The following is a 13,682-nucleotide window of genomic DNA, read 5'->3' as shown; positions in this document are numbered from 1 at the left end:
GGCTGCCAGGCAAAGGAGCCACACTTGGATGCTGAGGAACCACAACCAGTTTCTGTGGCTAAACGGGACTCTTGCATCCAGTCAGTTCCCAAAGACAAAAGGTTGTCAAACCTCAATGTCCCTGGAACCCATGGGCACACCACTGGGCTCCCTGCCACTTCACCCATTGATCCCTCTTCCAAAGGGGACAGTCCCCAAATACCTGATCACATTCTGCTTCCTCCAACCCACACATGGGGTCCTGTCTACACTCTGGCAGGATGACACTCTGGTGTCCAGTGTGGAGGCTGGACTGCGGGGGGACTGTCACAGGAGACTGTCACTCAGGCCAGTAAACTGACCTCAAGGAAAGGGAGATGACCAGATCTCTGGGGACAAAAAGCGCTGGCAGTGAGCCCACTCCTGTCGTGAAGGTGGGGGGGGCAGGGGCTCTTTCAGGCCATCAGAAACCCCAGCCTGGAGACCCTTCCACCTGGACCCGACTTTGCCATTTCACTTTGAGAGGGCACTGGGTTTCTGCATATCTCCAAGTCCAGTTCGTAACTGGGGGAAGATGGTGGCCAGGAGGCAAAGCTGTGAGGTGGTCAGAGGGCCTCACATTCTCGTGAGGAGCCCCCAGGGACTGGTATAAGGGAAGGAGATGGCCGGGCAGAGGGAACACGTCAGGGTCAGTGGAGCAGTCGCCATTGCTGGGGGACCAAGGAGTGGTGGCGGGATCACCCGGGAGGTGTGCATTGGCTATGGTTCATTGCCGGGTACTGCTCCTCGCACTTACACTCACCGTTGCACTTAACCTCCTGCAGTGGTATGTACTAACACCCTCATTTTCTTTTTCTTTTTTTTTGGACAGGCAGAGTGGATAGTGAGAGAGAGAGAGAGAGAGAGAGAGAGAGAGAGAGAAAGGTCTTCCTTTGCTGTTGGCTCACCCTCCAATGGCCGCTGCAGCCGGCACATCTCGCTGATCCGAAGCCAGGAGCCAGGTGCTTCTCCTGGTCTCCCATGCGGGTGCAGGGCCCAAGCACTTGGGCCATCCTCCACTGCCTTCCCGGGCCATAGCAGAGAGCTGGCCTGGAAGAAGGGCAACCGGGATAGAATCCGGTGCCCCGACCGGGACTAGAACCCGGTGTGCCGGCGCCGCAAGGTGGAGGATTAGCCTGTTAAGCCACGGCGCCGGCCAACACCCTCATTTTCTACATAGACATTCAGCTGGGCTGGACTGGGGTTGGGGGCCACAGTCCAGGGGGTTAACCTTGAATTCAGAGGTTTGGACAGGAGGGGTGTCTGACTCCAGAGGCCGCACGCTCTGTCCACTACCCCACAGCTAGGACATGAAGACCTGGTCAGGTACCAGGTCCTCAGGAAGTTAGATGACCGCTCTCTCCCCAGACCTCCCTAATCCCTGCCCCGTCCCAGGAACCTCAGGCCACGGCAGTTTTAGGTTCAGCACCAAGGACAGCTCCTGGGCCATGGCGAGATCCACGGGATCCTCCATCCCTTTGGTTTGCTGCCATCCTATTGGGAGTGCTATTTTCACACAATTTCAGGCTGCCACGAGTCTGGGAGGCTGAGAAGAAGCTGGTGGCAGCCAACCCGGGACTCCTACATTGGGTCTGGAGAGCAGGAGGCCAGGCAGGCTGAGCCCAGCTCCCTGGGTCTCCCGGGAGCTCACTGACAAGCCCGAAGCTGCCTCAGACTGCTTTTCCTCCTGCGCTGGCCAGAGAGATGAGGGCTAAGTGGGGGGCAAGGTGGGGAACCCTCCACCTGTACCCTCTGCAGAGGGGGCTTCCCCGCTTCCCATCGAGGGTCGTCTGCTCTGACAATGCCTCTTGCCCTAAGGTGGCTGCAGCGGTAAAAGCGCCCATGGTACCGTGCTGCTGGGGGTTTGTGTTCGGGGCCTGCTCCCCAGATGGTGCTATGCATGGGGAAAAGACCAGCCATGCTGCTCTTCTGCTTTGAGACAAAAGCCACCTTCCCATAACTTCCCCGTTTGATCCAAAGCCTGCCCCTGTGGCAGGCTACAGACACACGACCGCCTTGGAGTCCGTACCCTCTGCCTGGCGCCTTTGGCCTTGAAGCAAGGGCACTGTGAGGGGGCTCCAACTTTGCTGAGCCCATTTTACAGGTGGCAATAGCCAGGGCGCAGAGGAATTAGGTCAGGAGGCTCGCGCTGTCAGTCAGGGGTAGTTCTGAGGTTTCCCGACTTGCACGCTGAGATCTAGGCTGCCCCCTCCAACCTTCCTCAGCTGAGCCACAGACAAAGCCCCGGGGGCAGCCACAGCGAGGCCCTCGATGGTCCTTGGAGCCCGGCCTCGCATCCTGGGCCAGGCCCGGAGTCCTCGCCTCTTCTTGCCATGTGCAGTCACCTGAAGAAGTGCCCAGACTGCCTCCTGCACTGCCAGGGGCCCTGGTGCTGGCCCCGCCCCTGTCCCGCCCCAGCCCCACCCCTGACCCGCCCCCACAAGCCTGCACTCACAGGTGGGCCCCAGGCCGATCGTCCCTGGTGAGCACTCCCTCCTTCTCCATCAGCATCTGCCGAAAGGTCCCAACCTTCTGCCGGATCTCCTCTTCTGAGTACCTGCGGGGGGCACACTCCATGATCACTGCTCTCCAGGCTCTGGTCCCCTCCTGAGTGCCCTCCCCGCCCAAGCCCGGGCCCCCACCTCCACGTCAGAAGCCCACACTCCAGCTTGTGATAACTTGCCCGAGGTCACAGGACCAAGGCAGCCCCGGGCCCTGAGGCTGCTCCAGAGCTGCTCACTTTGCACAAGCACACGACTAAACAAATAACCAACCAAATAAATAAAGCAAAGGAGGTGGCGAGAGATGGCTCCGGGGAGGCTGAGCCCTGTTCCCTCCCACGTCTGGGTGCAGCCTCTCTCTAGAGATGGCGGGGAGAAGTGAGAAGCCCGGCTTCAAGGCAGACACAGCCTTTTTCTGCTGTCTCGTCTTTGATCCAGCCTTGGGAGGTCCTCAAAGCACCCCCACCCCAGTGGGATCAAGGTTGTCAAGCAGTTGACCTGGGGTTCCGGCGCTAGATCCACTGAGTCTGCTGCTGGCTCTCCCTGCCTCCCTGAGCCCAGTCTCCGGCTAGGGACCAAACTCCAGAATATCTCTTCCTCATTCCTCATCTCCTACCCTGGCGTCAGTCACTACCCTCTCCGAGGCATTGCATCACAGTGACAGCCACTGCCCTGGCCTCCCAGGCCCTGTGGTGTCCACGCTGCCCCCTCACACAGCCCCCCATCCTGTGCCTGCCACACAGCACGTGGCTAGTGGCTGTTACTGAATGAATCTTGGAGTCCCGCTGCCCTCCCGGGTCTGCAGGTCGTGGTCCTGGACAGTGGACCGTCCATTTCTGGCGGCAGAAAAGGGATGGGGTCCTATTTTGTCCCGGTCGTCCGTTCACTATCCACTGCCTGTCCACACAGCAGGCCCAGCCCTCCCCACTCAGCCTGTCCATGAAAATGGGACACTGTCCCCTCCCTCTTCCCCCTCCACCTCTCTCTGCCTTTCTTCCTTGCACTCTTTCAGCAAGCAAGTGCAGGGGAGCGGCTTGGCAGTCCTGCTGCAAAGCCTTGGGAAGACAAACACATCCTTTGGCGCGTCAGCTCACTCGCAGGTGTACCCTGTGGAGAAGCTCATGGCTAAGCACTGAGACTTGACTCATTGGATGTTTACGGCAGGACAGATGCCTCCCGGCTGGCCTCGGTGCAGTGCCAGCGCGTGTGTTTCCATGGCAACCGATGCCTCCCGGTTCCCGGCAGGTGGTTATGCTCTGCTGATTATCTGTTGACTCGCCTGTATCCTGTGCTGGCCTGGAGGTCCCTGCCAGAGGGCAGGGGCCTTGTCTGTCTGGTTTGTTGTGGCGTCCTCAGTGCCTGGCATCGAGCCTGCCACGTTGGGGGCATCCAAAAATCTTTGGCAGTTCGGTGTTTGGTGATGGAGTGGCACTGGAGGTTGGATTCTCATCTTGGAAAGACAACTCTGGTGGCTGCAGGTAGGAGGAGAGCGGCCTGCAGGCCAGGAGCCCGGCTTTGGGCCTAACATCTTCCAGGGAAGGGCAGGGCTGGGGCTTGGGGTCCAGTTGAATCTGTTGGGGTTGGGTAAGGGGCACCCCTGCCTCTGAGCTGGCTTCCTTGGACCCCCAGCTGGAGCCCGACTGTGGATTCTGGCTCCTGCGTAGCTGCATGGGGAGGGCTGGGTCCTGGCTTGGTTGGTTGGGGCACTATTCTTCCAACCTCCTACTCCCATGTGGCTTGGGCCACCCGGTGCTGGGGACTCCACCCCAGCTTCTCCAAGCTCTGACCCCTGCTCCTCTGTGTCACCTCAGACCCTCGGCATTTGCTCGGAGGTCCCTTGACCTGGTTTGCTCTCTGGGGAGTGCAGGCCCCCCTCAGCCGGAGCCCCAAAAAGAAGTGCTGGTGGCCCCTCTCTGAACAGTAGAGGCAGAGAACAATGGCTCCCACCTCACCTGCTCCTCAGCAGACTGGCTTGTCATTGTCACCCACACAAGGACCAACACAGCACTGGCCCTGAACCCTGCTCAGCCCCTGATTCAGAACCCTGGGAGGAAGACAGAGGCTGGCAGCTCATGGCGTGAGGCCTTGGGCCTGGCAGGGCTGGGGAGGAGACGGCTAAGGACAAGCCCAGGTCAATTCACCAGCAACACAGAGTGGGGTCAAGCCAGGGTCCAAGTCCCCAAGCCTGGGGTGTGGTCAGTGGAATGTGGGATCCCAGCAAGACCTGGGGCAGCCCAGACTCGGCAGGGGGTGAGGTTCCATGACCAACTCAGAGGAGTGTGGAGGGCATCCCTGCCTCAGGGGACCCAGGGATGACATCTGGTTATTGAGCCAGGAGGTCTCAATGTGACCACCATGCTGAGACCCCTCAAGGCCAACCCTCCCGGCTGAGGCTCTGGGAACCACCTGGGCTGCTTCTCCCTGCTTTCCCAGGGGGTGAAGGCTGAGATGGAGCGGGAGGCTGCTCCCTTGGGAGATGGCAGAGCCAACACCTCAGACTCAAAGGCGAAGGCTGCAGGGGGCGGGAGGTGGGGCAGCAGCATCTGTGTCCCTGCCCCTAGCTCCTCAATGTTCCCCTCGCCTGTCTGGCTCCCTCGGTCCCCATCCTACTGTGGTTTTGGGGACCTCTCTGGGGGCAGTTCTGGGAGTCCCTGGAGTAGAAAATGCTGACTTCTGCTTCTCCTCACCCGAACCCAGGGCTCTGTTCACCACAGCCCCAAGTTGGGGGGAGGTGCCCTTTGTTGTTCCCATTTCATTGAGGGGCAGACTGGACCAGGAGCGGGGAGGGCTCAGAGCTCCACTCTACCCGGGGACAGAGCCGTTCTCTGTCACTCCTAAGAAGACGGGTGCGGGGTTGGGGACTGGGGTGGGCACACCCGGCACGAAGGCGGGGGCCGTGTCCGTGCCGTCTCCCACGATTGCAGGCTGCACGTGCAGCGTCAGTCCCCACTGAGTCGGCCGCCATCCGTCACTATTAAGGGAAAGGATTGCTTTTTAATGGGGCCAGAGAGAGGGTGCTCCTGTGACTGGCGGGGATATTTGTCAAATGCCCGAGAACCCAGGAAATAAATGCCAGCAAGCCAGGGCTTCTGGGAGTGGGTTATGAATGACCAGAGCTGATAAAGCAGCAAGGGGGCCGGGTGCTTTGGAGCCCTTTGTGGGGACAGGTGGGGACGGGGCACTGGGCGGGGATCCTCGGGACAACCCCAGGAGGCAGGTGTCCCTGGTTCGCAGGTGAGGAAACTGGGGGGCAGGGTCTCAGTGCAGCAGGGACCCCCTCAGCCGACTGCTGTGAAGGGAGGGGAGGGGAGCGCTTTGGTGGGCGGGGCAGGTTCCAGGCTGAAGACCCCCTCCAGTGAGGACCTGGGGGTGGGAGGGGGCCTTGGCTGAATGTCTGGAGACCTTGTGGGTGTTTTTACAGAGAGGCAGCCCCTAGGGCCCCACATCAGGACATGGCCAAAGGCCTTAGCCCTCTGCCAGGGGGCAGAAGGGCCAGTAGCGTGTGGTGAGAGGGTGGGGTTTTGCCAGGGGGAGGGTGTTCAGGGTGGGAAGGTGGGGAGGGGGGACCGGGGGAGGGGGAGGGGTCCTGTTTGTCTCTGCCTCTCTTGCTCTCTGCTTAGGGCACCTGCCACACTCCTGAGTCTCCCAACTCAGCGGGGTTTGCAGGCCCGTGGGTGCTCAGTTCCTCTTCCCACACCCACAGTGCACCAGACCCGCTGCTCTCCTCGCCAACCTCAGCGTCCATCCCTCTCTGCAGGGAGCCTCCCCGCCTCCTCCGCTACCTGGCCCACAGCTGCAGGTGACCACCAGGTCTCTGGGAGCAGCTCACCTCAGCCTTGCCTTCCTGCTGGCCTTTAGCAAGTGAACCTCGGTGTCTTCCCAAGCCTCACAGAGACGGTGGCCCCCGGCTTGGCTGTCTCCTGGGGAGCCCACGAGGCCTGGTGGGGGGCAGACACAGGTGCGGCTTGGGAGGACAGCTGTACACGGCTGGCCCGGCCCCCAGGTGGCCCCAGGCACGAGGGCTTCTGATTCCCCAGCTCCTGGACAGTGTAAGTCGGGCAACAGGCCCTGTGCCCCACTCTTTTGGGGTTCCTGAGAGCCGCCCACACGGGGACAGCCTTACTCGCTTCTCTGCCTCTGTTAGGCTTGGGAAAGGGGTCCTAAACCCCACTGCCTGATGGATGTACTGGGGGCCGGGCATCACACACACTTCCTCCTTCTCAATCCCACAAACTCCTATTCATGCTTCAGAGCCCGCTCAAATGCCTCCTCCCCTGGCAGCCCCTCCCTCCCCTTCCCAGCCTCTCCCCCGAGCTCCTGAAGCCCCTGGGCCGGCTCCTGCCCTGTCCTGCAGCTGTGTGTCTAATCCGTGTGGTGGCGGAGCTGGCTGCTAACGTGTCGCTTTCTGTTCTGAGCTGGCGAGTGGGTGCGGGGTGGTCTTTGATGACAGAAAGTGAACTCCAGCTCTGGGCCCTGCCTTGTCCTGCAAACACGGTGCCTGGCTCTGTCCAGGAAGAGCCCACAGGCTTCCCTCACACACAATGGAGGGCCTGTTATGCTTTCTTACCTGGCTGAGCACCGGCTCAGAGCCATTTCACAGAATGGGATACTGAGGCCTTGCCTGGCCCTGGAACGGCTGTTTCCAGAGGGCACGGAGTGAGTCGCAGCCCAGACCAGAGCATGACAGAGCTGGCCTTCAAGGTCAGCTTCTCGGTTGAATAAATCCACGAATGAAAAGTGGGCTGGACTCGCCAGGGTCCCACCCCCACTGGCCCAGATTCCAGCCCCTGGCCTGGAAGGCCCTCCGGCTCCCCTCCCCCCACCCCCGTCCCCCGCCCCCGCGAGCCAGACTCCGCCCCCGCCCGCCCCCGCCCCGCCCCGCTCACCCCTGCTCCTCCATCATCTCTTGCAGCTCCATGCACTTGAGCTCCACGCGCCGCTTGCGCTCGTGGTCCAGGATCTCGCGGTGCGCGCGCTTCACCAGGCCCGGCTCCGCGGCGCGCAGCTCCTCGTCGGCTCGGGGCCAGGCCCCCGAAGAGGCGCCGGGCTGCGGGAAGCCGTTGGCGGCGTCGGGCGGGGACGGCATGCCGGCTGCACCGTTGTTCACGGTGGAGGACATGGCGCCTGACCCCGGACCGCTGGCCTCGGCCGCCCGCCCTGCGGACACAGACACCAAGAGGGTGGTCACTTCTGGGCCACCTGCTAAGCCCCTCTCTGCACAGGTTAATCCCGGGGATTTAAAAGCCCACGCGTGGCTCTAATCCGCTTCCCCTCAGCCCGCAGAGGGGGGCAGACGGCAGGTTTGCACCTCTGGGTCACACCTCCGGCCTGGGCAGGGTCGGACACCGGACCCTCCCCGTCTGTAACCGTGTCATTTTCCCCATTTTGGAACCGTGTCATCTCCAGGGTCCTAGTTAGGAGAAACCTCTCTGTCTGCAGCCCCTGTAGGAACACGTCATATACCTGATCCCTGCATCTCCCGAAATCTGTTCTTCTTTTTAAAAATTCATTTACCGGGGTCAAGCCGCCTCCTGCAGCACCAGTATCCCATATGGGCGCCGGTTCGAGTCCGGGCTGTTCCACTTCTGATGGCCCAAGTGCTTGGGCCCCTGCACCCACGTGGGAGACCAGAAGAAGCTCCTGGCTTCCAATCCGCGCAGCTCAGGCCATTGCGGCCATCTGGGGAGTGAACCAGTGGATGGAAGACTTTCTCTCTCTCTTCCTTCTTCTCTCTCTCTCTCTGTCTCTTCCTCTCTGTAACTCTGCCTTTCAAATAAATCTTTCAAAGAGCTTTAGGTATTTGAAATGCAGAGAGACAAAGATCACTCAGTCCCTGGTTACCTCCACAAATGCCTGCACCAGCCAGCGCTGGGCCAGGCCAAAGTCGAGGGGCCAGAACTCAATCCAGTCTCCCACGGAGGTGGTAGCCACCTGAGTACCTGAGCCATAACCAGAGGCCTCCCAGGGTGCATATTGGCAGGCAGCTGGACCGGAAGTGGAGCTGGAGCTCAACCCAGGCCCTCCAATGTGGGATGCAGGTTCCCAGGCGGCACCCGGGCTGCCACACAGACACAGTTTTCACCAGCTGCTGGCTGATGTCTCCAAAGTCAGCATTCCCAAGGCCACAGGACTGTCCCCTGCTCTGTTCTGGAGACACTGCCCCTGTCGATGTGACCAAAGGTGACGGACATCGGCTTTCCAGGCCGCCGTGTCCTCCTGTGGGCTCAGGTGGGTGGGGTGAGAGTCAACATGGCTTGGAGGTGAGCAGCCCTGATGTAGAGCAGACAGACAGACAGACACACAAACCCCAAGGACCTCTGTCTTCACGGAGGGGAGGCGCCTCCTGAGCTATTTTCATCTCCTTTCTCCAAGGTTCTGGTTGCTAAGCAACAGGAAGGCCTCCTTCCCCGAGAGTGGGATGGAGGGAGGGGGGAAGAGAGGCAAGGACCAGGCGTGCTCAGACCTCCCGGATGGGGCCTTGCCTGCGCCTTTACTGGCCTCAGAGTGGGCAGGGCTCAGGGCCACGGACACTGGAAGTCGGGGGAGGACTGTGAGAGGCACCCGAGGCTCTTCAGGGGACAGAGCGGCAGGAGGAGACAGGAGTGATGAGGACACGAGCTCCTCTCATCCGTCCTTTCCCAAGGATCCCCTCCACTCGCTGTGTGACCCTGAGGATGCTACTGCCCCTCTCTGAACCTCAGATGGCCACCTGCGCCCAGGAGCACCATTGCCCCAACTCCTCAGCTCAGGGGGTCCTTGGGCTCAGGGTCCTTCCTGTCTCTGTCTCTCGCCGGCCCTGCACCTGCTGCCGCTTGCTTTTCTTGGGAAGGTCCACAAATACCACCGCTCACTAGGCCCAAAGCAGAGGCCCGGGAGCCCTGCTTCCTGCCTGCCCTGGCCACAGAGCATGGTTCACGGGGGCCCGCTCCATCCGTTGGCCCCTTGAGCCAGGGACATGTGTGACTCTTGGCTTCCTGCGGCCCAGCCCTCATTGAGCTTGGCCCCTTCTCTCCTCTTCTCAGCACAGCCCCTCCCAAGTCGCGGCCTCAGTCCAGGCCCCAGCACAAGGTCCTGCCTGGCCTCTCCGTCCTCTGCCCCGTCGGCAGCTTGGCGCGTCCACCCAGGAACACATCAGACTGTGTCGTGCCCTGGGTCACAGCCTCCAGACTCTCCCTGGGGTCCCACCTGACTCCTCACTGCCCGTGGGCCTTCCCTCCCCATTCTGGCTGGTGCCAGCCTCTCACAGTTCTTTTTTTTTTTTTTTTTGACAGGCAGAGTGGACAGTGAGAGAGAGAGAGACAGAGAGAAAGGTCTTCCTTTGCTGTTGGTTCACCCTCCAATGGCCGCCGCGGCTGGCGCACTGTGGCCGGCGCACCGCACTGATCCGAAGCCAGGAGCCAGGTGCTTCTCCTGGTCTCCCATGGGGTGCAGGGCCCAAGCACTTGGGCCATCCTCCACTGCCTTCCCGGGCCATAGCAGAGAGCTGGCCTGGAAGAGGGGCAACCGGGACAGAATCCGGTGCCCAGACCGGGACTAGAACCCGGTGTGCCGGCGCCGCAAGGCGGAGGATTAGCCTGTTGAGCCACGGCACCGGCCAAACACTCTCACAGTTCTTGCCCCTTGCCATTGTCACTGCGTTTCACAGTCTGGCTCTCCATGGACTGAGGACCGGTCAGCTTTCAGCTCCCGGTGCCAGCCAAGTGCCTAGCAGGTACCTGCCTAACGTCAAAGACAGCGGCAGAGGAGGTGGGGTAAAGGGCCAGGTGGCCCCTGCTGCTCTCTCACAACTTTACCCCCTGGGTCCACCCCTTCCTCCGCCCACCCCCAGCCCCACAGCTTGGGCCAGCAGTCCCCAGACAAGCGCTGTTGCTTCCTGCCCTTGCGCCTTTGTTCACACACCTCCTCTGGCTGGAATCCCCCTGTCCCTGCTTCTCCATCAAAGAGACTTCAGCTTCCCCTTCGGGGCCCAGCTCAGAAATCGCCTCCTCCAGGAAGGACGAGCCATCCCTTCCCTGTGCTCCTGCAGCCCTGGCCCTGCCTCTCTGGTAGAACAGTCAGATGCTGGTCGCTGCCTCCGACTGCCACTCTAGAGGGGTGAGCCCTTGGCGGGACGGGGCCATGCCTTCACCCTGGCTCCTCTGAGCCCCAGCACAGGCAATGCGGGGGCTGCTCTGGGGAAGGGGAAGTGTGGGAGAAAGGACTCCGGCTCCAGCGAGAGCCCTTGGAGCCAGGTGCTGAGCAACGCTGCTCTGTACGCAGCCTAGAACTTGGCCCAGGCTCCTGGGGAGCGGGAGGGGAGGCTGCAGAGTAGTTTTGAGAGCACGCAGATCTCCAAGCCCCAAGCAAGTCTCTCTCTGGCCCCAGAGGGTGCTGGGGCGACGCTGCTTGGCTGCCGAGGGCTCTCTTTGCAGAGCTGGTTGACCTGGAGGGGAGAGAGGGGGTGAAGACGGGAGCTGGCAGAGGCAGTCTGGATGCGGCCAGCACAGTGGATTCTGTCGGTCTCACCTGGTGTGCTGCAGAGGCGCCAGGCAGGAAACTAGGCAGTCATTGACAGGAGGGGGAGAGAGAGAGAGAGGGAGGGGGAGAGAGAGAGAGAGAGAGAGAGAGAGAGAGAGAGAGAGAGAGAATTCTCTCCCTAAATGGCTGCAATGCAAGGACCGGGACTGGGCCAGGTTGAAGCCAGGAGCCAGGAACTCCATCCTGGTCTCCCACATGGGATGCCAGGGGCCCAAACACTTGGCCATCTACTGCTGCTTTCTCAGGTGCATTAGCAGGGAGCTGGATCAGAAGTGCTGCAGCCAGGACTTGAACTGGTGTTCCGACATGGGGTGCCAACATCATAAGCAGCAGTCCCCTGGTTTTATGAGACCACAGTAAGAGTTCAGAAGAAGGCGGGGCTGGGGCTGTAGCATAGCGAGTAAAGCCGCTGCCTGTAGGGCCGGCACTGTTTCAAGTCCTGGCTGCTCCACTTCCAATCCAGCTCTCTGCTATGGCCTGGGAAAGCAATAAAAGATGGCCCAAGTCCTTGGGCCCCTGCACCCATGTGGGACACCTAGAAGAAGCTCCTGGCTTTTGGCTTCAGATCGGTGCAGCTCCAGCCGTTGTGGCTATCTGGGAGTGAACCAGCGGATGGAAGACCTCTCTCTCTCTCTGCCTCTGCCTCTCTGTAACTCTGCCTTTCAAATAAATAAAGAAATCTTAAAAAAAAAAAAAAAAGGAGAAGGAGAAGGCAACCTTGTGTGGGCGGTGCTAATATCCTGTGCTGTTGTAATTGGTTGATTGATCGACCTATCCTCACAAGGAGCTAATGTATCAATGTCAAATTAGACACAGGTGGTTAGCGGAGAGCCACAGGGCTCTGTCCTCTCCCTAGTCTGGTCCCGTCTGTTCACGACTAACTGGGGCAACACTCCTAGCCTGAGGAGCAGATTCGCTGGGGATTCCACCTGGGGTTGTAAACCTGGGGTCGGAATCCAGAGGAACTCAACGCACAGGAAAGACGGGAGGAATCGGAAGGGGAAACAGGACAGCGCGAGTCCCAAACCAACTTTCTAAAATGGGAGTTGGGTAGACGTGGTGGAGCAGCAGTATTTTTAGGACGGATTTAGGGATTTTCGGCGATCACAGACTCAATTGGAGTCAAGATCATGGTGTGACTGCCAGGAGTGCGCGTTATCTTGGGCGATGTCGACCGAAACACGAAGCCTGGGAGGGGGCAAGTGGGAGAACACATAGGGTCAGAAGAATGCTTAGGTCGGGCCTGGCTGAATCCGCTGAGAAGTTTGTCACAAGGGGCTTGTCCGACGTGGCAGAGCCAAATATGGAATGCCCAGTCCAATGGAAATTGAATTTAATATTTGGGACACACTTCAACCAAAAAATTATTCACTGTTGATCTGAAATTCAAATGTAATTGGGTGTCCTATATTTGATACGTCAATCCAACCTGGGCCTCTCCCAGATGCACCGAATGGAAATCTCGGAGAGAGCGTGCTGAGGTTCCCCAGGGGATTCTGATACAGCCCACCTGGGCACCACGATGGGGAGCAGGTGGCCAGAGCAGACCTTCTGAAACTTTACTGGGTTTCAGAATCACCCGTGGGGAAGGTTGTTGAGCAACAGAACTGCCCAGCATGTGTGTGGCTTAGCCATTAAGATGCCACCTGGGGGGCCGGCGCCGTGGCTCAATAGGCTAATCCTCCGCCTAGCGGCGCCGGCACACCGGGTTCTAGTCCCAGTCTGGGCACCGGATTCTGTCCCGGTTGTCCCTCTTCCAGCTCTCTGCTGTGGCCCGGGAGTGAAGTGGAGGATGGCCCGAGTGCTTGGGCCCTGCACCCGCATGGGAGACCAGGAGAAGCACCTGGCTCCTGGCTTCAGATCAGCACAGTGCGCCGGCCGCAGCGGCCATTGGAGGGTGAACCAACGGCAAAGGAAGACCTTTCTCTCTGTCTCTCTCTCTCTCACTGTCCACTCTGCCTGTCAAAAATTTAAAAAAAAAGATGCCACCTGGGACGCCTTCTCACACATCCTTGGCTCTGGGCCCTGAGTCCTGAGAGGCAGCAGGTGATGGTTCAAGTGGTTGTGTCCCTGCCACCCATAAGCGAGACCTGGATGGAGTTCCCAGTTCTGGGTTTGGATCTCTGAAGTAAAAAATTAAACAAATACAAAAACCAAACACACAGATCACTGGGTTCCACTCGCAGAGTCTCTGATTCAGTAGAGCTGGCATAGGGCCTCAGAATTTGCATTTCTAACAAGCTCCCGAATGAACTCAAGGCTGCCGGTCCATGGAGCCATACCAAGCAGAGCCAAGCATTAGGGTGGCTGCTGGAGATGGTCAGGACCCGGAGTCGACTCCGGCCCAGTCCAGGAAAGGGTTGTTTTGTTTAATAACGATAAAAACTCTTTAAAAACCGAGAGGCTTCTCCTACTATGATGAGTGAGCTTCCCGTTCCAGGAGCTATTCAAACAGGAGGCACTCCATCACTCACTCACTCAACAAACACTCGTCAGTGTCTTGCCCAGGCCCCACCCTCTTAAAAGCCAGGGATTTGCAGATGAAAAAGCCCCCAGCCTGGCCCCCTGGACTTCTCAGGTGGCTCAGGAGAGCAGTGACGTGTTGTGACACAGGACGTGGGGTGTGTCTGTAGCCCCACACGTTTG

At 59.9% G+C, this 13,682-nt stretch overlaps 1 protein-coding gene across 2 annotated transcripts in view; it reads right to left on the bottom strand.

The window, feature by feature from the left end:
- Positions 1–7,638, bottom strand: part of SRRM3 (serine/arginine repetitive matrix 3) — a 29,374-nt gene extending 21,736 nt beyond the window's left edge. For both annotated transcript variants that reach the window (XM_062179807.1, XM_062179809.1), the window contains exons 1-2: positions 7,406–7,638; positions 2,474–2,575 (exon numbers count right to left, since the gene is read on the bottom strand). In XM_062179807.1, the coding sequence (XP_062035791.1) occupies positions 2,474–2,575; positions 7,406–7,638 (335 nt within the window). The remainder of the gene's footprint in view (positions 1–2,473; positions 2,576–7,405) is intronic.
- Positions 7,639–13,682: the final 6,044 nt, after the last annotated feature.

Source organism: Lepus europaeus, chromosome 21 (genome assembly GCF_033115175.1).
Source record: "Lepus europaeus isolate LE1 chromosome 21, mLepTim1.pri, whole genome shotgun sequence".
NCBI classification, from domain to species: Eukaryota; Metazoa; Chordata; class Mammalia; order Lagomorpha; family Leporidae; genus Lepus; species Lepus europaeus.
Note: the sequence above shows the minus strand (reverse complement) of the source record. Positions and strands in the feature narration are given on the sequence as shown.